Source organism: Stereum hirsutum (assembly GCF_000264905.1).
Source record: "Stereum hirsutum FP-91666 SS1 unplaced genomic scaffold STEHIscaffold_7, whole genome shotgun sequence".
Taxonomy (NCBI): domain Eukaryota; kingdom Fungi; phylum Basidiomycota; class Agaricomycetes; order Russulales; family Stereaceae; genus Stereum; species Stereum hirsutum.
Window position 1 is genome coordinate 1,963,000 of NW_006763137.1, and position 22,757 is coordinate 1,985,756.

At 51.8% G+C, this 22,757-nt stretch overlaps 6 protein-coding genes across 6 annotated transcripts; 1 reads left to right on the top strand and 5 right to left on the bottom strand.

The window, feature by feature from the left end:
* Positions 1–1,292: 1,292 nt before the first annotated feature.
* STEHIDRAFT_33055 (alpha/beta-hydrolase) lies at positions 1,293–2,687 on the bottom strand (the record flags this gene model as incomplete). Its single annotated transcript, XM_007303861.1, has 8 exons — positions 1,293–1,399; positions 1,506–1,671; positions 1,758–1,846; positions 1,914–1,999; positions 2,057–2,170; positions 2,265–2,334; positions 2,418–2,486; positions 2,573–2,687. Coding segments are annotated over 8 exons (816 nt in total), but the record flags the coding sequence as incomplete, so codon positions are not given.
* Positions 2,688–3,702: 1,015 nt separating this feature from the next.
* STEHIDRAFT_168799 (carotenoid ester lipase precursor) lies at positions 3,703–6,432 on the bottom strand (the record flags this gene model as incomplete). The annotated part of the gene is made up of 17 exons (XM_007304462.1): positions 3,703–3,984; positions 4,049–4,086; positions 4,139–4,389; positions 4,451–4,484; positions 4,547–4,564; positions 4,622–4,727; positions 4,790–4,969; positions 5,039–5,132; positions 5,201–5,270; positions 5,339–5,404; positions 5,464–5,471; positions 5,541–5,615; positions 5,680–5,707; positions 5,763–5,775; positions 5,839–5,903; positions 5,984–6,171; positions 6,242–6,432. 17 exons carry the CDS (start codon positions 6,430–6,432, stop codon positions 3,742–3,744), a joined length of 1,668 nt encoding a protein of 555 aa, XP_007304524.1. The 3' UTR covers positions 3,703–3,741.
* An 861-nt stretch (positions 6,433–7,293) lies between these two features.
* STEHIDRAFT_157217 (alpha/beta-hydrolase) lies at positions 7,294–10,217 on the bottom strand (the record flags this gene model as incomplete). The annotated part of the gene is made up of 17 exons (XM_007304463.1): positions 7,294–7,536; positions 7,840–7,877; positions 7,930–8,180; positions 8,241–8,274; positions 8,340–8,357; positions 8,411–8,516; positions 8,580–8,759; positions 8,830–8,923; positions 8,993–9,062; positions 9,130–9,195; positions 9,256–9,263; positions 9,338–9,412; positions 9,476–9,503; positions 9,559–9,571; positions 9,629–9,693; positions 9,762–9,952; positions 10,027–10,217. 17 exons carry the CDS (start codon positions 10,215–10,217, stop codon positions 7,294–7,296), a joined length of 1,671 nt encoding a protein of 556 aa, XP_007304525.1.
* Positions 10,218–10,663: 446 nt separating this feature from the next.
* STEHIDRAFT_157218 (carotenoid ester lipase precursor) lies at positions 10,664–13,554 on the bottom strand (the record flags this gene model as incomplete). Its single annotated transcript, XM_007304464.1, has 17 exons — positions 10,664–10,720; positions 10,807–10,913; positions 11,033–11,231; positions 11,291–11,328; positions 11,380–11,630; positions 11,691–11,742; positions 11,799–11,904; positions 11,957–12,136; positions 12,206–12,299; positions 12,378–12,447; positions 12,513–12,578; positions 12,638–12,645; positions 12,721–12,795; positions 12,858–12,898; positions 12,958–13,022; positions 13,092–13,279; positions 13,361–13,554. The coding sequence occupies 17 exons, from the start codon at positions 13,552–13,554 to the stop codon at positions 10,664–10,666; spliced, it is 1,791 nt and encodes a 596-aa protein (XP_007304526.1).
* A 475-nt stretch (positions 13,555–14,029) lies between these two features.
* STEHIDRAFT_79672 (FAD-linked oxidoreductase) lies at positions 14,030–16,243 on the bottom strand. The gene is made up of 8 exons (XM_007304007.1): positions 16,088–16,243; positions 15,666–15,962; positions 15,319–15,596; positions 15,229–15,238; positions 15,031–15,176; positions 14,475–14,965; positions 14,300–14,394; positions 14,030–14,205 (listed from the first exon to the last, which is right to left on the bottom strand). Exons 1-8 carry the CDS (start codon positions 16,202–16,204, stop codon positions 14,083–14,085), a joined length of 1,557 nt encoding a protein of 518 aa, XP_007304069.1. The 5' UTR covers positions 16,205–16,243; the 3' UTR covers positions 14,030–14,082.
* Positions 16,244–18,973: 2,730 nt separating this feature from the next.
* On the top strand, positions 18,974–22,688 carry STEHIDRAFT_168802 (uncharacterized protein; the record flags this gene model as incomplete). The annotated part of the gene is made up of 6 exons (XM_007304465.1): positions 18,974–19,833; positions 19,907–19,963; positions 20,020–20,086; positions 20,162–20,215; positions 20,290–20,587; positions 20,755–22,688. The coding sequence occupies 6 exons, from the start codon at positions 18,974–18,976 to the stop codon at positions 21,399–21,401; spliced, it is 1,983 nt and encodes a 660-aa protein (XP_007304527.1). The 3' UTR covers positions 21,402–22,688.
* Positions 22,689–22,757: the final 69 nt, after the last annotated feature.

Consider the following 22,757-nt stretch of genomic DNA (forward strand, 5'->3'; position numbering starts at 1 on the left):
GTAGATGTATTGTAAGGTCAGTGAAGGAGAACGGAGGAATAGGGGGAGTTGAGGGTCAGGCTGAGCATGATGGGAGGTGGGGACGTACGGCGCCGACATAAGCGGTTGACTTTCCCCGTTTCCACACTGACGTACAAGGCGGTTCGGACGAAGATATGAAACTCGCCAAAAAAAAAATTGACGTACAGTAGGACCAAGTATCCTGCAGCGAGGACCTCTGCTGAAAGAAAAATCGACGAGGAACTTGAAATGCAAGGTCACCCTGGAATGCCGCGAGGCGCTTGTAAGTATTGTCCGGTGAGGTTGTTGGCGGAACCGCTGTCAAAAGGAGATCCGGCGCTGGGATCGGAGGGATATGCAGCGAAGAGAGGTTGGAGGTCCTGCGATGAGGCGTTGGTGAAGAAGTTCGACGCGATGTACTTCTCGGTTTCCGTGTCCGTGCTGGGTATGTATGCAGACGGCGTGTTCATCAGATTCGGGAATTGATGAACGAGTGTGTGAAATAATGCGTACGTTATGTTCGAATTTCCAAGGGAGAATAGTGTACCTTCATCATCACAGTCACCTTCGAAAGTATTTAGGTCAGACTGGTGCGAGTGATGCATGCAGAGGGCGCTCACCAATAACGAACGGGACACGGGCGACCTCTCCCTTAAGCACCAATCGCTGAGTGGCATCTGTCAGAAAAACGCCATCTGCTCGAGGGCCAAACGACAGGCTCAATGACTGTTTGAAGCTCAGTAAACCCCCTGCATATCAAAGCCAGAATATTCAAACGTACCTGGTAGGAGAATATCGAGTATGTTTCGCCGGAGACGTTATTGAATACGTCGAAGGGTATTTCACGGAGGCACTGGAGTGTGTTAGTTGAATTTGAGCAGCTGGCTCTTTCGACGACGGAATCGTAGCCTGCTTGATGTGTCGTGTCTGCAATCTTGCCGACGGGGAGGAGGGATCCTGACTGTGACCAAGCAGTTAGAGCAGCTAGTCGCTCGAGTCATGGGCCTCGCTCAGCACGAATGTCCTTTCAAATCGCAGTGGTCAAGCTTGGGTTTGGCGTGTTCTGGGCCGCATTCAACGAGAATAGTAACACCAATTCACAGCCGCATCCCAAGAAACTCTCGATTTTTATATGAAATAAACGACACATAAGAAATGCAGGGTATCGTGATAATCGTTCAATTTCTGTCCCGGAACGCAGAATAGCGATGTCCAGTGGACCAAGAAATGAAAGCGGAAGATGAGGAGTCCGCTGGTAATGTTCAAGGCTAAGTGCATAGGTCCGCCGCAAAGCTCCCGAGTTGCACGCCGTCATACGGCCCATCATGGTCGTCCTCATCTCCCTGGAAGATGGTCGGGACGTCTCCAGTCGTACACAGGTCTGATTCGTTATCCTGGCCTTTCGAGCGTACAAGCATGATGCGATGCACAGACAGAGGGGGTAAGTAACCATGGCATCAAGTGAACCAAAATCATATAAAGAAAGTGAAGGGTAGTGCACGTACCAGGACAAGAATCCCATGAATTATCGTCCTCGATATGGATTTCCCCGGACGGATGAATGAAACCCAAGAATATTCCCGGAAGAATGGGGATGTAATCCTCTTGATTGTTGATGTGCGTCTCCGTGACGTGCGCGTCGACATAGTCGGCAAATGCTTGGTTGCCGACCTATTTTTGTTTTATTCAAATGTAGTTCAATGTCATGATAGTCAGAAGATGTGTCGACGGAGGGAGATATGTTGAATTGGAGGTACCCGAGGCTGACCATACCCGATGGAGGTGACAGTCGCGGAAGGGAACTTTGTGGTGAACATGACGGCGTCAAGCAGTGCCAGAGCGGCGCCTACGTTAATCAAAGACGTCAAAATTATCAGCACAGAGCCCAAGACGCTATTGAATGAATATCCCACCCAGAGAATGACCGACGGTAGTGATGGAGGACGAATCGTGCGCGGTCATCGTCGTCTGCACAGCAGCAAGAATTTCATTTGCAGACCTTATCATCGTAAAGATATTCAACGTTGTGTTCAACGAAACCTTATCATGCACTCACGATGCTTGATCATTCGCAAAGCCTGAATGAACTTCGATGTCGGAGCTTATCCCGGGGAACAGTGTACTGTCGAGATTCTCCTTGGCGATGTCTGCGTCCTCAAGCAAGGCAAGACTAGAAGAGGGGTAACGGCCACCACACAGCGCGATATCAGAACCGCAAGATCGGGTAAAAACGATTGAGCACATGAACAAGAAGTTGTACTCACATGAAGGACGTGTTTGTTCCCTGATGGGCGACGATGACCGTGCTGAGCGAGGGAGACCATCCGACATACCCTATGGTGCAGCACATATGGCAGGAAACCCCGGTCGTTCTCGTCAGTGCTACAACAATAGCGTTATAGTAGAAGTGCACATACAGAACTGGACAGAATCGCCATCCCCTCCGGATGCTGTGGGCTCAAAATCCGCATTCTGTTCGCAAAGTGCTGTGAAAGTTGGAGCCCGCGCGTTAAATATAACCATTCAACAGCAACACATCACATCTACGGGACACGCTGCGCAAGACACTCACTTCCACATGACCAAGTTGCCGTCGACGAGGCAGGACAGTATCCTACAGCCGCGAAGTAAGTATACGGCAAGTAGGACGATATCTGCGTGCTCGAGAGCGTGCTGATGCTTTGACGCTTGCTCTTCAGAGTCGCCGCGTGAGTCGACTCCGGAATGAAAGACAAACAGACGGCAAGAGAGAGCGCGACGGCACGAACAACGAAGCTCCACATGCTGAACCGAGATCGAGCTAGTCGGGGGGGGACAAGGGGTGCGGGATGGGCAGAAGGCTGCACGCCTTTATAGTGCTAGGAACGGGAGAGGACGGGAGCGTGTCGCAGATCATGATTGAAAGAGGCTGAGAAGCGGGAGATCTGACAGATGCTTTCTCCTCCGGAGAGTCCTGTGGGACGATCATGATTGCGTCGCCAATACGATAGACGGATGGGATCACTCATTGTCCTTGTCTATTACTGCGAATAGCAATATTGGGGAAAGGTACAATTAGCCATTGGCGTGCGGATGGGAAGCCGGATCCTGAAGGAGCGAAGTCGCGCATGCGGCCAAGATTCAGAAGCAAGAACAAAACGCACGTTCTCCAGAACTGGAGGTATATCCATCGGGTCCGCTTCATGAACAATATGTCCCACAACCGGGCGTGTCTGAGGAGTAGTAGTGTCGCGGTCTGGTAGCTGTAAACTGGGCTAGGAGTTGGAGTTCCCAACTTGGTACTCTCCATCGTGCTCGTCTCGCCCGCTCTAACGGCTACTTACTGGTGAGACTCCACGAGAATAGAACTTGGTGAAAGAGGCACAAACAGCTGCAGAAGAAGTGGTTATCGGGCGAGTTGGTGGCATGTGGTGAAAGGAAACGTGCGTGCGAACAATTGCTCCGGTGGCGAACCTCTGGAAATGCGTAGGTGCCACAGGGGCACAAGGCCCTGAAAATTCTTTGAATCCTGATATCATGATCAGAAAAGTCTTCAAACTCGTCTTGTTATGGGATTGGGTGGAAGGCATGTATCGTTATGAAGTTTAGCATGATGGCTCTACTTCAATCCAAGACTCTCCAATCACAAATTATACTAACGGCGAAATTGACTGGGTTGGGTTGGCCAAAACAAGGCAAGTGGAAATGTATTACAGGATGATCCCAAGCCCCTACATTACCATCTCTCCGCTCTCCTCAAGATTAAATGGGGTGCGCCAACGAGACATTCGTCATAACACTAAACGCTTTTTCGCGGTACGTATCGTTCGTAAGTGTAACGGGCACATCACCATCCAGGAGCGTGAACAACGTCGGCGCGTGGGTCGTGTACTTGGGCCAGTCGCTGACGCCAAGAGTGGGCCCGTTCGGATCGAGGTTGTTGGCGAAGTTGATGAGGGCGTCACGAACTTCGCCGGGGCCGTAGGCGGTGTCGTTACTGTGGAACTATCATATAAAGATAAATTGATCAAAATCTGAGGATTAACCCTGACTGATGTCTGGGACATACCGAGCCGATATAAGGGGTAGACTTTCCCCGTTTCCACACTGATGTACAAGATAATTAGAGCAAGGATAAACTCGTAAGAAGCAGACGTACAGTAAGACCAAGTATCCTGTTGGGAATACCTCTGCTGAAGAAAGAAACGACGAGGAGCCTGAAAGACAAGGTCGCCTTGGAAGGCCGCGAGACGCTTATATTGCGCGGTGAGGTTATTAGCAGAGCCAGTGTCGAAGGGAGATCCGGCACTAAGATCAGACGGATATGCTTCGAATAGCGGTTGGAGGTCTTGCGTGGAGGCATCGGTGAAGTAGTTGGACGCGATATAGTTGTTGGTTTCTGTCTCCGTACTAGAAGGCATATTTGTCAGAATCGTGAGTTATTGACCCGGGCAATGGAAAAAATGTGTACGTTAAATTCGCATTCGCAAGGGAGAATAGTGTGCCTTCACGCATTTGGATTCAGAGGAGTTAGAAGGTGAGGACAGGGAAAGCAGATGTGATATACCTTCGTCATCACAGTCACCTTCGCAAGCATTCAGTGGGGAGGATTGACGCGGTAGTGCCATCGAGGGCCACTCACCAGTAACGAATGGGACATTGGCAACCTCTCCCTTCAGCACTAATTGTTGAGGAGTGTCCGTCAGAAAAATACCGTCCGCGCGGGGCTCAAACGCCAGGTTTAATGACTACGATAAGTTCAGTCAGTCACTGCCTCTTCTATCAAATTAAATTCAGGGACTAGACATACCTGGAAGGCGAATGACGAGTACGTCTCGTTGGAGACATCATTGAACACGCTAAAAGGTACTTCACGAAGACATTGGAGCGTATCAGTCTTATTCGAGCAGCCGGCTCTGTCGACGACGGAGTCGTAGACTGCCTGCTGTTTCGTATCTGCGATATCGCCTACGGGGATGGGCGATCCCGACTATATCAAATGGCACTCATGTTAGCTCCCGGTGTGTTCGTCCACAATAAGATAAGATACGTGACCGACCTGCATGAAAGCACCGTGGAACAACCCTTCTGCATTGCCGCCGTTTGCGACCATCTGCAGACCAACCGAGATAGCACCAGCACTTACGCCCCAGCTATATATATAAAGCAAATCATTCAGCGACTCGTGATCAGTATAATAAATAACGGAAGGTTCACTGACATGATGACCCTATTCGGATCCCCGCCAAATGCTTCGATGTACTTTTGAACCCAGAGCATCGCGAGCCTCTCTATAGTCATATCATCACAGCTTCGTTAGATAGCAATTCGAGCCTTATGATGCGGCACTGTGACTCACGATCCTGCAGTCCTAGATTTCCAACACCTGCGTCTTTGACTTCTCTACCGGGTAGGAAACCGAACGCTGGAATATCGGTTCGTTGAGAAAGATGAACAAAATTGCGACAAGACATGTCCACCCACCAGACAAGCTGCGATAAAAAAGCCATGTCAATAAGTACAGCAGTCAGAGGTGAAAAGATTGATTAAGAATGGCTTACCGATAATTCATCGCTACATACACCACTGGGGTCTCTAAGTCAAGAGAGCCTTGAACAATGACCTCACCAGGATACCTACACCAGACCGAACGTGAGATGACTGCATTCTGCCCGGATACCAGGGGCTCTGGCAACTTACAAGGTCATATCTCCTTCTTCAAATGCGCCTGAAAATGTTGTCATTATCAGTGACGCATATCATAAGAATGAGAGGGATCGTACCTCCATAAATCCACTAGCAAGGAAAGTACAGTCAAGTCAAAAAGTTTGAGACGGTCTTATGGTCTGGTCCACGCACCACGACAACAGGCAGTTTCGCATCCACGGTCACATCCTTCGGTACGATGACATCCACACTCAAACCTGCGTTCCAAGGAATCCTTTCAGTTCCACTGATCCCATTGCCATGTATTATTTGGTTGGTTTCAATTAGAGCGACTTACAGTCCTCGCTCTGTGGAATGCTCCCGGGACCGAAGTCCAATGACCCGACAATCGGCGCGACCGTCGCTATCACCGAAGGATCAAGAACTAAAGATTGTTGAGGACACATAGGCCCGAAGGTTGAAGCGTTGTAGGTGCCCTTGTAGGGGAGATTGGCGACGGGAAGACGGAGGCGTAGATCACCCGTTCTACGAATACATTGAGAGTTTGTTGGTCAGCTTAAAACTACTAACGTGATATATGAGGATCGGGACGTACGGTGGAAGGGCATAGGGGATACCAAGAAACTGTGTGACATTCCCAGTTTGGTTCCCTATGAAGGTACCGTTATCCAGTTGGATAGTAGGAAGGCCGTCTGCCCCTACAAAATTAGTGGAAGAGGTACAGTAACCCTTGGAAGCACTGAGCACGACGAGAGAAAATGTGGCGAGCAATCCATGGAAGAGCATCGCGATACGATACGAAATTGAGCAGTGAGACTCTGAAAGATGGATGTGATCAATCCCATGCATGCCTCCTTAAATACCATTTCTGTTGGAGTCCATGGTAGTCCAGTGAGCAGCAATGATACGTCCATTGTATTCGAACGGAAGCGCTTTCATACGCGTACTCTCGACGGCAGAAAGGCCGAGTCAATGTGTGTCGATGCCCCAGGCCTCATCAGTGGCTGAGACAGCCCCCAGGAAATACGTACGGGCAATGGACCAAGTCCCAAGTCAAGTTTCATGGAGAACCCGGGCACCGGCAAACATGCGAAATGATATTGGTGCCGATAGACGCGCGTTTGTGGCGTGCGCCATATAAACAGATTAGGCGACACGTCCACGTCCTCCCTCGGCACGAACATTCTCCTGCCACAGCAGCACTGTGAGGTCAAAAATTCACCATACTGTACGTCGTATTAAATGAATTGAACTTACATAATTCACATACACCGCTAACTCAAACTACTAACTAGTTATCTTCTGGAGCAAAGCATTCTGCGCGTGAGCGTCAGTTGAAGTTATTTTTCCAGTGGGACAATGCATCGGATCGTTTGGTGAATGATGCCGTCGACAAGGATTGTTTGAGACATAAACACTCGTCGGTTCGGGCGGTCATCTTGCGCTTTGGGATAAACAGTGTTCGAAGTCGACGATGTCAAATCGCCGTCGAAGATTGTGCTTCACGAAACGATTCTCGACTTGGGAATTGCCGATAGTGTTCATATCTTCGACATGGATGATCACGATGGCGGATTTCTCTTGTTTGATCAAGTGATCATACTGAGTAAGTATAGTATGACGACGAGATCCAACACCACATCGTCGCTACATCGGATACTCCAACGAAACATTCACCAAAATACTCATCGCATCGGCACGGTAAGTGTCGTTCGCAAGCGCTACCGACACATTGCCATCCAGCAGCGTGAACAACGTCGGCGCATCGGTCGTGTACTTGGGCCAGTCACTGATGCCAAGAGTGGGACCGTTCGGGTCGAGGTTGTTGGCGAAGTTGATGACGGCGTCGCGAAGTTCTCCGGGGGCGTAAGCCGAGTCGCTACCGTGGTACTACAAAGAGGAAGTCGGTAAGATTTGGAGAAGGTGCTGCATCAGCCTCGCTCAGAGTTGGGATTGAAAGAGTGTTTAAACCTGTTTAAACACTCTTTCGATAGTCGTTGAGCGGGTTCGAGTCTTGGCGGTCGAAACACTCCTTTGTGAGCCAAACAGGAGTGATACCGAATGAATTCACTTACTCGGCCATCAGAGTGTTTCGACGCCAAGAATCGAGAAGGCGTTCAAGACCTGTCGAAGGAGTGTTTGGACACTCTTTCGACCTGAACTCTGAACGAGGCTATTGTAGTAAGAACGTACCGAGCCGAGATAGGGAGTAGACTTGTTTCGTTTCCACACTGATGTGCACAGCTATCAGAGCAAGAATATACTCAAGAGAAATGAACGCACAGTAAGACCAGGCGTTTTGCTGGGAAGATATCTGCTGAAGGAAGAACCGACGAGGGGCCTGGAAAATGAGGTCACCCTGGAAAGCCGCGAGGCGCTTGTACTGCGCTGTGAGGTTGTTGGCAGCACCGGTGTCGAAGGGAGATCCTGCACTGGGATCGGAGGGATATGCTTCGAAGAGGGGTTGGAGCTCCTGCGTGGAGGCATTGGGGAAATAGTTCGATGCGATATAGTTGTTGGCCTCCGTCTCCGTACTAGATAGTAAGATTGTCGGAATTACGAACTACGGAGGCAGGTAGTGGAACAATACGTACGTTAAATTCGCAATTGGAAGGGAGAATGTTGTACCTTGACCGTGACGTAGTAAGTATTGGGAGTCAGAGGACGAGGGCAGGAAAAGAAGGATAATATACCTTCGTCATCGCATTCGCCTTCGCAAAGCAGTCAGCCTTGACTGCCGCAAAAGTTCAATGGTGTTGCTCACCAGTAACAAATGGAACACTGGCAACCTCTCCCTTGAGGATTAATTGTTGAGGGTCTTCTGCCAGGAAACCACCGTCCCCGCGAGGCTCAAATGCCAGGCTCAATGACTATCACAAGTTCTGTTAGTCGCGGCCCCCAATAGTATCAAAAGCAATAGTCTTTGAACATACCTGGAAGGAGAGGCACGAGTACGTCTCGTTGGATACGTCATTAAAGACACTGAAAGGTACCTCGCGAAGGCATTGAAGCGTGTCGGTCGTGTTCGAGCAACCAGCTCTGCCGACGATGGAGTCATAGATGGCCTGATATTTCGTGTCTGCGATATCGCCCACGGGGAGAGGCGATCCCGACTGTGTCGAAGCGCACGCATATCAGCTCCCCGTGCTCGTCCGTAAATCGAACCAGGGGGACGTGACCGACCTGCATGAAAGCACCGTGGAATAATCCCTCTGTGTTGCCGCCATTCGCGACCATCTGCAGACCAACCGACATGGCACCAGCGCTTTCGCCCCAACTGTACATACAAAGCAAATCGTTCAGTGGCTTGGGCTTAGTATAACAAATGGACGCAAGGTACACTTACATGATGACTCTGCTCGGATCTCCACCAAAGGCTTCAATATATTTCTGGACCCATCGCAACGCGAGCCTCTCTATAGAAATATCGTCAAAGCTTTTTTCAAAATAGTTCAAGGTGCACGAGGCGGCAACTTCACTCACGATCTTGCAGTCCTAAATTCCCGATGCCTGCTTCTTTGACTTCTTTACCGGGTAGGAAGCCGAATGCTGCGAGATTGAATCGTTGAGCAGTGAGACCTAAACTCCAGCCATGCAATGTTAACTTACCAGACAGACTGGGGCAGAAACTCAAATCAGCAAGGACGTCCTTGACAGTTCGAGACGGATGGGCTAGTTGTACGTAACTCACCGATAGTTCATCGCTACATACACGACTGGGGCATTCAAGTCAAGAGAGCCTTGCACAATGACCTCGCTGGGGTACCTGATACATTGGTCAGGAGACGATCGTATTCTACGTGATGATTAGGGAAGCTTGGCAACTCACATTATCATGTCTCCTACTTCAAATGCGCCTGAAATTTTTGCTATCATCAGTGACAAATAATGTCAAGACAAGACGAGCTGTACCTCCATAGATCCACTAACAAGAAAAGTGAAATCAGAGAGTATGTTAGACGTTATCGGCATATACCCATACCACGACGACCGGAAGTTTTGCGTCCGCGGTTGTGCCCGTCGGTACAATGACATCCACAGTCAGACCTGGATCCCATAGCACATTGTCAAATCCTCCATATATCAGTCATTATATTTCCGTAGAGATGACCTACAATCTTCGCTCTGGGGACTGCTGGCAGGACTCAGAAAGCTCAAGGACCCTACGATCGGACCCACCGTCGAAGCCACCGATGCATCGAGTATGAAAGATTGTTGGGGACAGATAGTCCCGAAGGTCGAGGCGTTGTAGGTGCCGTTGTAGGGGAGATTGGCGACGGGGAGCCGTAGACGAAGATCGCCGGTCCTATGAGGTCGTCGAAAGTTTGTTGGTTAGGTCAAAAATACTACTGAATTTCATGAAAGAGGGTCGAGACGTACGGTGGGAGTGCATAGGGGATACCAAGAAATTCTGTAACATTTCCGGTTTGGTTCCCTATGAATGTACCGTTGTCCAGTTGGATACTAGGAAGGCCACCAGCCCCAGTATACTGAGTAGCAGAGGCATAGTAGTACCTGGAAGCACTGAGCATGGAGAGAGACAAAGCGACGAGCGAACCACGGAGGACCATCGCGATAGAACGAGAGACTGAACAGTGAACCTGGGAAGGACGGCGAATAATAGGTTTGGTCTCATACAAGCTTATTTAAATACTGCCCCTGATGGATGGAGTCCATTTAAGTCCCATGAGCAGCAACAAGGTACGTTCATTGTCCTCGAACACAAGTGCTCGCATACGCGTCTTTTCGACGACGGAAAAGCATGCCCTATGACCGAAGTGTCTTATAATTCAAGATGCTGAGAAATACCAGATCAATCAAACATTGTTTAAATGTATGCTATGGGACAAGAATAGAACGCACTCGATGGACCAAAAAAGAACCAAGTTTCTTCAGATGCTGATTAAGGCGTCGTAGGTTAAGCGGCCGCGGTCCATCATTTTTACATGGTGCCATGGTCAACGATGAGAGGTCCGTGGTGGGTGATGGGTCTGCGTGGTGGTGAGGAAGCAGGTGCTTAGAGGATCGCGGCGGAGAACCTGAAAGTCCTCGAGCTAGCGAAGGCATCGGATTTCTGTTAGACTATCGCCGACAAGGGCTGTATCGGACATAAGTAAACAGTCGTTGGTTCGAGAGGTCACCTTGCGCTTTGCGACCAACGGTGTTCAAGTCGACGATGTCAAACCGCCGTCGGAGATTATGCTTCACGAAACGATTCTCGACTTGCGAATCGCCGACGAAATGGGTGAACACGATCTCGGATTTCTCTGGTTTGATCAATTGATTATTTTGAGTAAATATAGTATGGCAACGAGAGTCCGAGACCCAGCACCACATTTTCACTAAAGAGGATATTCCAAAAGAAGATTGACTAGAGTACTTATACCGTCGGCACGATACGTGTCGTTCGTAAGCGCTACGGACACGTTACCATCCAAAAGCGTGAACAACGTCGGCGCATCGGTCGTGTATTTGGGCCACTCGCTGATGCCAAGAGTGGGACCGTTCGGGTCGAGGTTGTAGGCGAAGTTGATGACCGCGTCGCGGACTTCTCCCGGGGTGTAGGCGGAGTCGCTACCGTGGTACTACATAGCGGGGAGTCGGTCAAACTTTGAGAATGTGCTTCAGTGTAATAGGAACCTACCGAGCCGATATAAGGGGTAGATTTGTCTCGTTTCCACACTGATAGAACCATTAGAACAAGGACATAAAGCTCAAAAGAAGCGGACGCACAGTAAGACCATGCGTTTTGCTGGGAAGATCTCTGTTGAAGGAAGAAGCGACGGGGAGCCTGGAAAATGAGGTCACCCTGGAAAGCCGCGAGGCGCTTGTACTGCGCTGTAACGTTGTTAGCAGAGCCGGTGTCGAAGGGAGATCCGGCGCTGGGATCGGAGGGATATGCTGCGAGAAGGGGTTGGAGGTCCTGCGTGGAGGCATTGGGGAAGTAGTTTGACGCGATATAGTTGTTGGTTTCCGTCTCCGTACTAGGCGATACAATTGTCAGGCTTGTGAATTATGAAGAAAGAGAGTAGAACAATGCATACGTTAAATTCGCATTTCCAAGGGAGAATAGTGTGCCTTCGTCATCGCAGTCACCTTTGTAAAGCTGTTAGTCCTGACCGACTCGAGTAATCCATAACAACGGTGCTCACCAGTAACAAATGGAATATTGGCAACCTCTCCTTTGAGCACCAGCTGTTGAGGGTCTTCCTTCAGGAAACCACCGTCCGCGAGAGGCTCGAATGCCAGGTTCAACGACTATTCCAAGTTCGGTTAATCACGGCACGAGTAACCTTTGGACAAAGCATACCTGGAAGGAAAACGAGGAGAACGTCTCGTTGGACACATCATTGAACACACTGAAAGGTAGTTCGCGCAGGCATTGAAGCGTATCAGTCGCGTTCGAGCAGCCGGCTCTGTCGACGATGGAGTCGTAGACGGCCTGAGGTTTCGTTCCTGCGATATCGCCCACGGGGAAGGGCGATCCCGACTGTGTCGACACGCACTCATATTAGCTCCCCATGCTCATCCATAATTCGAACCGGGGGATGTGACCGACCTGCATGAAGCCGCCGTGGAACAATCCCTCTGCGTCGCCACCATTCGTGACCATCTGTAGACCGACTGAGATGGCACCAGCACTTTGACCGAAGCTGTAAGTTACATACAAAGTAAATGATTGAGTGACTCGGCCTTATGTAGTATAAGAAATGGACGCGAGGTGCACTTACATGATGACCCTGTTGGGATCTCCACCGAAGGCTTCAATGTACTTCTGGATCCAGCGCAAGGCGAGCCTCTCTATAGACATAGCGTCAAAGCTTCGTTAGAAAGCAGTTCAAGTCGCACGAGGAAACATTACTCACGGTCTTGTAGTCCGAGATTTCCGACACCCGCTTCCTTGACTTCTTTACCAGGCAGGAAGCCGAATGCTGCGATATTGAATCGTTGAGTGATAAGACCTAAACTCCAACAAGGTATCCCGACTTACCAGACAAGCTGTGATAATAGAACTAAATCAGGAAGGATGTCCTTGATAGTTGCGGGTGAATAAGCCAATTGAGAAGAACTCACCGATAATTCATTGCTACATACACGACCGGGGTACCCAACTCGAGGGAGCCTTCGATAATAGCCTCACCGGGATACCTAATAGATCGATCATGAGATGACTACCTTCTGCCTAATCATCAGGGAGACTAGCAACTTACGGTGGCATATCTCCTTCTTCAAACGCGCCTCCATATATCCACTAACAAGAAAAGTGAATTCAGAGAGCATGTTAAACTTTGCATTGGAAAAAACACATACCACGACAACCGGAAGTTTCGCATCCGCGGTCGTGCCCGTTGGTACGATGACATCCAGATTCAAACCTACATCCACAGAACATCGTCAATCCCTCCATGAAATTTAACCCTTCCATCCTCGTAGAATCGACTTACAATCCTCGCTCTGCGGATAATTCCCAGGCCCAAATGCCAATTCGGCAACGATCGGACCCACCGTCGCAACCACCGACGGATCGAGTACGAAGGACTGTTGGGGACAGATAGGCCCAAAGGTGGACGCGTTGTAGGTGCCGTTGTAAGGGAGATTGGCGACGGGAAGCCGGAGGCGCAGATCGCCCGTCCTATGTAGTATGAAGGCATCGAAAGTGTGTTGGTTAGGTGCACGCTGCTGCGGGATGGGATGCAAGAGAATCGAAACGTACGGTGGGAGGGCATAGGGAATCCCAAGAAATTGTGTGGCATTTCCGGTTTGGTTCCCCACGAAGGTGCCGCTATCCAGTTGAATCGTAGGAGGGCCACCGTCCCTAGCAAAATTAGGAGAAGAGGCACAGGAGCCCTTGGAGGCGCTGAGCACAGAGAGAGAAAACGCGACGAGCAAACCACGGACGACCGTCATCGCGATAGAACGAGAAATCGAGCGGTGAAACTGGGGAGGACGACGAAGAATAGGTAGGTTTGATCCCATACACGCTTATTTAAATACAGCCTCGGATGGTGGAGTCTATTCGAGTCCCATGAACGTTTGAACAGCAGCAAGGTACGTCCATTGAGCGCTCGCATACGCGTCTTCGCGACGGCCGATTCAATGGGATGCCCGAATCGGATGACCAAGGTGTCTTGTAATTCAGGATGCTGAGGGAGACGAGATCAATCAAACGAGCAACGTCCATCACTTGACGAAAATATGACGCACTCAATGGACCGAAAAAGAGTCAAGTTTCTGAAGATGCTGATCAAGACACCGTAGGTTCGGCCTCCGCCATCAGGTTGATATAAATGACGCGGCCCCGTTGAGCGGCAGCGAGCTAGTCAACTCGGACTTACTCGCGAAAGGCCGGCAGTTGGATGATTCAAAAGAAAAATGTAGTCCTCGAGTTCCAATTATTCCACACGATTGCCAAAGAAATAAAACAGAATAAATGAATTACCGCCCGCCAAAAATGCGGGCATAGATCTCCCCCCACGCCCTCCTCCGCTCTGCAGCAGCCTGGCCACCTCCAAGGACCGACTTGTTCTCTACCGCGCGTCGGCTCAGGTAAGGCATGACCTGCAATGCGGATATGAAATATGAAATATGAGTAAGACGATTCGTATTACAGATCTTGCGGGCTTGGCAGAGGAGAGAGGATATTGGAACTTGCCTGGGAGAGTTCACCGTAAGGTATGTATTTGACGAGCATTGGTGATGACGATTTGATCTTGTCCACGAGTGAGTCAGTCAGTTCGTCGTTCATACCTACAGACAAAACAATGACGACAAGCAGCATCAGAACAATCGCACTAGTAAACAGTGGGTGAAGAAGAAGATTAACAGACCATAGAGCTGTCCCAAAGTAACTCTCCTCGCCACCTCATCCCCAACTCTGAACGCCTCCTTTCCCTTCTCACCCTCCCTCTCCCGCACAGCCAACCCCTCTTCAACCATCCGCTCCAAAACAACCTCACAGCTCTCCCTATTATGCGTCGCGAACATCACAGCCAACCGTGGCGCTCCTTGTGCTTGTGCGATGTCTTCGCGGAGAGCGGAAACGAGGACACGAGCGGCGTCGTCGAAGCATTTGTCCGTTTCGGGTTTAGTGGCCCAGACGGGAGGGAGGGGATCGGGGGAGATGGAGAGCGAGGTTGCAGCATGGGAGGGTGGGGGCGAGGGTGATGGTGAGGATGAGGGGGATGAAGAGGAGGATGTGGAAGAGGACGGATGGGCCGCGGTTTCTTGCGGGTGGTATGCTCCGCGGACGAGTTTGATGCCGATGCCGTAGCCGCCTGCTTTTGCGTCTTTGAGCGACCGGGCGAGGTATTCTGGGTTTCTGCAAAGCTCAAGTTGAGTAAAATTGACACAGGCACGGAGATGGGGAGGGAGGGAAGGGTGTACCTCCGGAGGTAAGCCTGGAAAGTGCCGTAGATGAGGGGTTGTTCGACGAGCGCAGATGTCGGTTTGGGCGTTGAGAAGAAGGATGGCGCGGGCTGTGGTCTGTTGAATTGACGCATGAGTGCGAGACTCAGGGAGTCGACTGCAGGCTACAGTGCCACTATCAGCTTTCTCTCCATCAAACAGGGACATGAAACGAACCTGGTACCAGCTACACACACACAAACACATCATCAGCACCCATCCAAATCTAATGCACGCGAAGTTATTGAGAGAAGCTAAGATACGCACCTATACTCCGAATCAATAATCAACTTAACCCCCCTCTCCTGCGCTTTCCTCCCAATCCTCACCAAATCCTCATAAAGCTCCCTAACATCCTGCACGTCCCTCTCCGTCATCGGCGACCGATCTCGAGCCTTAGCCTTTGAACTCAGGATGATATCCATATCGGAGGCGCGGGGACAGCCGGGGAAGGCGACGGGGGGCTTGAGAGGGGTTTGGGACTGGGAGCGGGTGAGGTAGGCGGAGAAGTGCAGGAGGGATTGGGAGTCGGGGACCATACCGGACTAGACTCGTCCATAATTCCTACTATGAGTCAAAGTCGGCATAAACACGATAAGAGAGAGAGAACTCACCATCTTGACAGCGATCCACGTCCTCCGTCCCGAATCAACACTCTTCGCGCCTCCTGTTCCAGCAGCCATCCCATCCTCGAAATCCGCCGCACGGTCGATCGAGTCCAAGAGCTCCTCCACGATCTGTTTATGCGACGAAGACGAGGACAAGGTCGCAGCCGAGTCGGAAGATCCGGACGAAGCGGAAGAACCAGACGCGTCGACTTCGACGCTGTAGGAGAACAGTGCGCCTTTCTTCTCCCTGCGGAGACGTTCGAGGAGTGGGAAACAGGCGGGGATGGAGTCGCCTCCGACGAACTAACACACCATCCATTAGCACGCATGACCATTAAGAGCCGCAACACAGGGAGGAAGAGTCGCAACACAGGTCGAAGAGTCGTAGCACAGGCAAGAACAGAGAGGGGAAAGAAAGGAGAGCTCACCTGCCCAAAGAAAGTCTGACGAATGACCCCCTCCGAGACCTGCTTCAACCCCGGCACAGAACCGAGCCATTGCAAGATCGCGGGGGCGTAGTCGACTAGCCAGGGGACGGAGCACATGGAGTAGACGATGTAGGATCTGAGGAGGGCGTTTAGGGGCGTGGGGGCTCTTTCCGCTGTGCTTGATGTGGATGGTGAGGGGGAAGTGGGGGGTTCGGAATCTGCGTGGACGGTGTTCAAGGGGTTGTTGGTGAGGAGGTAGGTGCCTAGACATAGTGAGCCGACTCCGACGAGACTGGCGGTGGTGAATTTGCGAGTTCTCGAGCTGGAGAACGAGCTAGATGCTTTAGATTCATGCGCAGTTCGAGTGAAGAACGTCCGTGTGCCATTGCCTAGATTACTCGAGCTTCGGATGGCGACGAAGGACGCCTGCCGCCCCGAGAGCAGCAGGCGAAGAGACATGGTGTACTAGTAGTCTTGGATGTCGAGGTCGGGGTCGATGTTCAAAGGACAACGGCATGATCAACAAGCGGATGAGTACGGGCAGTGGAGATGACGATGACTCGACGCGTTCGACGCGGCGGAGCGATCGGGGACGTCGAGAACGGACTGCTAATGTATAATTCGCCACGGCCGGGACATGGATGTCCAGTGCAATAGGTATGCGTGGTCTGGGCATCCTCATGCGGGATTCAGTACTGACCAGTGACCCTACATGGGTATGAATGGGGGTCTACCTCTCAGTATGCAGCTCAACTGCGTTCTACAGAAAGCAAGAATGGGATTGAGATCATGAAGAATGTAACGAACAATGAATCATGGTCGTCAGCTGGTGCGCGATTGTGTTTTAGTTTTACGTCCGCGTCGTCCGGATCGTCCGATCAATGCTTGAATTCGACAGCCGGAGGCACAATTGCATGTTTCATGCAATAGCTCCTATCCCACGTGCCTCGAGTCCGGTGTATCGGGGCATGTGGTCCCGTGGGGTGTGGCCCCTGTTTTCCGAGGTTTTCGCAACACTGGCAGCGAGGACTCAGGACAGTGAGAGAGAGTGACCCAGCTGGAGGAGGTCGGTTGGAGGTATCGGAGTACATACATAGAGTATGCGTGGCGCGTTCCGACGAGGGCGGTCAGGTCGTAGTACTTATACCGAGCGTGCTGGCATATGTGGCAAAAGTCTCAGCGGCGGGGGCCTTACCATCCCATCTTTGAGCGGCATTGATATTCTTTGATATTTGAGTGTCCGGCCGAACTTGGAGGTATTGACAACACTGCGCAGGCATACGCATGCACGCCTAACGTACATACTGCTGTAAAGACGCCACGTATAAATAATTATATGTATATTTCCTCCGTACGATACGAGTATAGTCACCGTACGAATCAAACCTCTCCGTCGACACTCGGACTCGGACAGTCGGAACTTCTCGGGAGATGGTCAATGAGGCGAGGCAGATTATGTAGTCCATCTGAGCGCGATACGAGACGGAGTACTAGTTCAAGGACAAGGTGAGATAGTCATAGTCTTGGGCTTGGGGCTTGAGGGATAGGCATGGTGCGGAATACTCTGGAATACTGAATACGCCCACAGAGGGATCTGTTATTGGTTATTGGTTATTGGATATGGCATTCGTCGGAAAGTGTGTCCTTTTGGGGGTTAGCGCAGACTTGCTTGTGGGCAGGGTTGAACGTTGACAAGCAAGCTGAAGACGGGACACTTTGTTTACTTTGAGGTACTCACGGTGTTGGGACAGGGGGTTGACTAGTGCTAGGAAGGAAGGAAGGGAGGTGGCACGAGGGAAGGGCGAGGACGATGAGGATCGACCATCGACAATCGACAATCGGGGTGAAGGTTGACTCTGACTCGGATACGCTTTGAAGAGGGGGAGGGGATCGGGCGTTACAGTGGATGCAATGGGAGCGATAAGCGGTGTCTTTGAAGTCAATCATGTTTCAAGTATGGCATAGAGAGTCGAGCTCAAGTACAGTAAGGACGACATAGAATCCACAGGACGCTCGAGCAGACGGGAAGGAACGCATCCGATGAGCGACCGTACGCTCGTAGAGAGTCCTCGGACCCGTGTTGTCCCGTGCAATGCATGGAAGAAGGAAAGGCAAGGCTAAAAAGCTGCTGAATAAGTCATCTAACGCCCTGAACCTCTGTGAACATGACGTGCGAGAGAAGTTGAGTTAAAGATTCCCAGCAGCAGAGTATGTATGCTCGAGACTCTCTTGTGCGCGGGCCGATAGCAGCATGTTTTTCATTGAGGATGGGCGGAGTTGGAAGTTTATGCAGAGTGGCAGACAGAGGTAAAGTGAGAGACTGTTTGGGAGCGAAGACGGGTAAGAAGCAGCGCCGAGAGAGAGTGCGTTAGAGGAGAGGTTGTCTATTCATAAGGATGACGAAGAGTTGGAAGAAGCGATTCAGAGGTGCAGATGGGGATGGTTGATGAGGACCAGGTGGTGGGTGTGAGAGTCGTGCAGAGTCTGCCGGGGCCATGAGGCTCGGGAGGAGAAGGGGAAGGGGTGATCAGGAGTCGAGGTAACAGAGTGAGCTTAGAGGGTAGGACGAAAGAGGACGATGGATGAAGCAAACAGAGTGGCGCCCAGAGAGAGAGAGAGCACGTTGGAGGGCGAGCGGGGAAGACGGGCGGTTGTAAGAGACGCTGGACCGAGGAGGTGGCGGGAGGAGGTGGTTGTGCGCGCTTATTGGGGTCTGCTCTTGACATTCGTGATCAGCCGTCGACGCCGCTTCAACAGCTCGCTTTTATCCACCCGCACAACACATGCCACGCACCCCTTAGCCGTTCCCCGTCCCTCACTCCTACCGCCACCAGCCCTATCCCCCCGTCCTCGACACCGTCCCCGTCCTCGACACCGTCCCCGACGATGGACGTCCACTCCCAGTCCCACTTCCACATCCCCAACCCCGCCGACCAGCACATGCAGTACTCCCCCAACCACCAGCACCACCCACAGCAGTGGCCGTCCCGCCTTCTGCCTCCCGGTCCGCCCCAGTCCTCCTACTCGTCACCCGCGACGCCCTCCACGACGCTCGCAGACCAGTCCGCCTTCCCGAACTACTACCAGCACCCGCAGGATGGCTTGGTCGACCGCCACTCCCTCTCCCTCAACCTCTCCTCCCTCTCCGTCGCTTCCCCGACTAACCTCTCCCCCATCAACCCCTCCCCCCATGCCTCCACCGCGACCAGCGGCGTGTCCCCCATCACACCCATCAGCCCTTCCAATCAGAACATCGCTCAACAAAACTTCGCACATCATACCCAGTTCAACCACCACCAGCACCAGAGCCAGTTCTCTTTTGCTCCCCCTGACCACGGCATCCGCTACGACGACCCCCAGCAGTACGAGCTAAACGCCCGTCGCGTCGCTCTCAGCAGCCGCTCTTCCTCCTCCTCCGATAAGTCCATTCCCAGGAAGCGTTCCTTCAACGGCCTCCCCACTCTCTCCACAAACGTAGAGGAGTCCATGTACGACGACCCCAACTCCGTCATGGACCTCGGTCAGCACACCGGCTTTGATGAGGTTGACATGACATACACCGCCATGGACCCAAACGGCAGCCCTATCGACGGAAACTCGAGCAATGGAGAGCAGGACGAACAGGGCAAGTCCCTGGACGCCCAGCCGTCCTCCTCACAGTCCCAGTCGTCCCTCCAGGCCGGAATGCCGAATACACTACCCTCAAAGCCGCTCGGCACAAATAACTTTGTAACAAAGCTATATCAGTGCGTGTCTTTCACAGCTCCCCTCCCTTTCAGCGGACTCTTATCATTCTACCGGCGACCCTCTTGCGTGCAGAATGATCAATGATCCGAAATCTGCCCATTTCATCGCATGGACAGAGCTCGGCACCAGGTATGTCTCCGAATCATTCTCTCGTCACGGTTTCATGACGCGTATCTCCCTTCCAGCTTCGTGGTCTCCAATGTCGGCGAGTTCAGCCGGAGCATCCTGGGCTCTCACTTCAAGCATAACAATGTAAGTGGTCCACGATCGACCCGTAGCGCCCGTGCTCCGAAACGCGTAGACCTGATGATGATGTGAAACACTCAGTTTTCCAGCTTTGTGCGCCAGCTGAACATGTACGGCTTCCACAAGATCAATCGAGTGAGTCTCTCCCCCATCCTCGCGGACTCCGTCCTTTGTGGCACCATATCCTCAATCTCCATTTAACCGCACAGACACCGCGTGCCCAGCGCACTTCTACCGATGCCCAGACGTGGGAGTTCTCGCATCACAAGTTCCTCCGCGGCCGCCCAGATCTCCTGGAAGAGATCAAGCGGAAAGCGCTCGAGCCAGACCCCTCCATCAAGCATCGAGTCGAACTCCCCGGCGAGGTCGCAGCGCAGCTCAACCAGATGCGGGACGAGAATCGACGGGTCGCAAACTCGCTCGCCGCCGAAAAAGTACGCTTTGACCGTCTCGCCCACGTCACCAAGGCTCTCTACGAAATGGTCTCCAAAAACCTCCCAGGCGGCAGTAAGTCCACCCCTATCCCCCATCTTCTTTCGCCGCACTGGGTTCATAAATGTTAACCTATATACGTACCCCCGTCTTCTTTCGTCTTCCCTTCCTGACGTCACCCACCGTGATCACCCGCGGCCTTCCCTCTCGGCTCTTTTATCATCTCTATTTTGTGCTTGTAGTGCCGATACCGTTCCCCTCAGACCTTGTCGATCCTACCGGCGAGAGTCCGAACATCTACATCACGTCACCTACCATGACGGTCCCTTCCCACCCATTCACCCATCACGCGCCGTCTATGCATTCCCTCTCGAGCACCTCTCTCCACTCCCTAAGCCCCAACTCGAGCCCCACCACAGCGGAGTTCCCCACGCACGTGCACGCACATAGCCTTTCTCGCCAGCCCTCGTTCCAACACCCCTACGACCCGCATCTCACGGCTCGCTTCGACCCCCCGCTCTCCACGCCTCTGCCTCCCTCGCCCGGCGCCATGGGACCCGGCACGCCGATGGATTTCGACGACCTCCAAGGCCGTAAGCGCCAGCGGATCGTCTCGAGCAACGTGTCGAACGATACGAAACGGCTTTCGCGCGCGCGCAGCGATTCGGCGCCGCTGGGGTATGCCATGGGCCAGACTTGGGGGACGACGAGGCCGAGGAGCGGAAGCGGGCTGGCCCCGAGGCCGCCTTCGGTGAGGAGGGAGGACGTTATCGTTCCTAGTATCGGGAGCGTCGCGCGCGCGGCGAACGCGAACGCGAATAAGGTGGTGGGGTCGCAGGGACAACCCCTGATTCCGATTGCACCTGCGATGAAGCAATCTCCGGAGTAAAACCTGGCGGGCGTTGTTCTCCTTAAAATGCACCCCCGAGTAGGTGCTTAGTGAGTCGTCGTGTTGCGTCGTGTTGGATTGCATGGACTGGTGCGGCTTGTTGGGTCCGATGGTCTCCCTGGTTCGGTTCGGCTGCTCGTTGCTTTGGACGCCCTGTGTGATCTTTCAGTTGCCGTCGCTTGTTGCTTCCCCCTCGTCTCTTCGTCTTTTGCTCTGTCTCACTCACCTCACCCTCTATATCTCTACCAACCAACCCAACCCACATGCTCCATGCGCTCCTGTCTCCATCTCCATCATATCTTCATACAATGCTCATATAACCACATAACCACAAGCCTCACAAAAAAATTCATTATCCATCATCATCATACCATGTCTCCATCTTGCTCGCTCACATTGCTCACATAAACATTACAGTCATTTCTCGTCACTCTTCAGGTCTTTTCTCTCATTGATCATCCACATACGTGCAGCACGGACGTTCGTTTTTTATCTACAGTTTATCCAACTTTTGCCGTTCTTTGTCTTGTCTTGGTTTTTTTCGCTTCTCGCTTCGTGTGCTGCACGGTCCGGTTCTCGAATCTCTGTTCTCTGTCTCGTCTTTTCCAGTGCGTTCATCTTTCACTTCTACCTCCTTCATTTACGTGTGCTTTTTTTGTCATTTATTATGGGGCCCGGCGATCGTTTGCTTTTCTTTTCTCTCGATGCTTTGCTCAATACCCCGTCGTCGTCGTCATCACTCCGTCTGACATCACGCACGGTCTTTCCTTCGTTCGCTCGGACTGATACCGGTATTAATCCTCGTCGACAGCTCTTCAAACGCTCCGTCTGCAATTTGCTGAGTTCGCTTTGGTCCTTTCTTTTTCGTGTGTATACGTGTTCGGCTCTTTGCTTGATTCATTGCTTTTTTTCCCTGACATCTTTGTTCCCGTCCATCTCTCATCGCCCATTGATCGGTCATCTTTGATATCTGATCTGTTCCGTCTTGCAGTTGGTAGTTGATCCCCCTCCCTGTCCATACACCCTTGAAGAGACCTTTCATCTTTTTCTTTCTACCCCGCTCCTCTCCCTTGCTCGGTTTTAGCTACTCACTAGCTACAGTCCCCGAGTCAGAGATGGAAACGTTCACGGTCGCATGCGGTCGTCCTCGGTTTTTCCTCCTACTCTTTCTTTCCTGCCTTTGGATCTTCAGATGTTCATTTCTTTGCCCTCCACCCGCGTGCGTATACGTGCCCACTGAAACCCGTCAATATTTAGATCCCCGTTTGTTACATCTCATACCATCCCATCCCGTCCCATAACCATCTTATTGAGCGTTGTGTATGATCAAGTTTTTTTGCTGAGATGCGGTGTGGT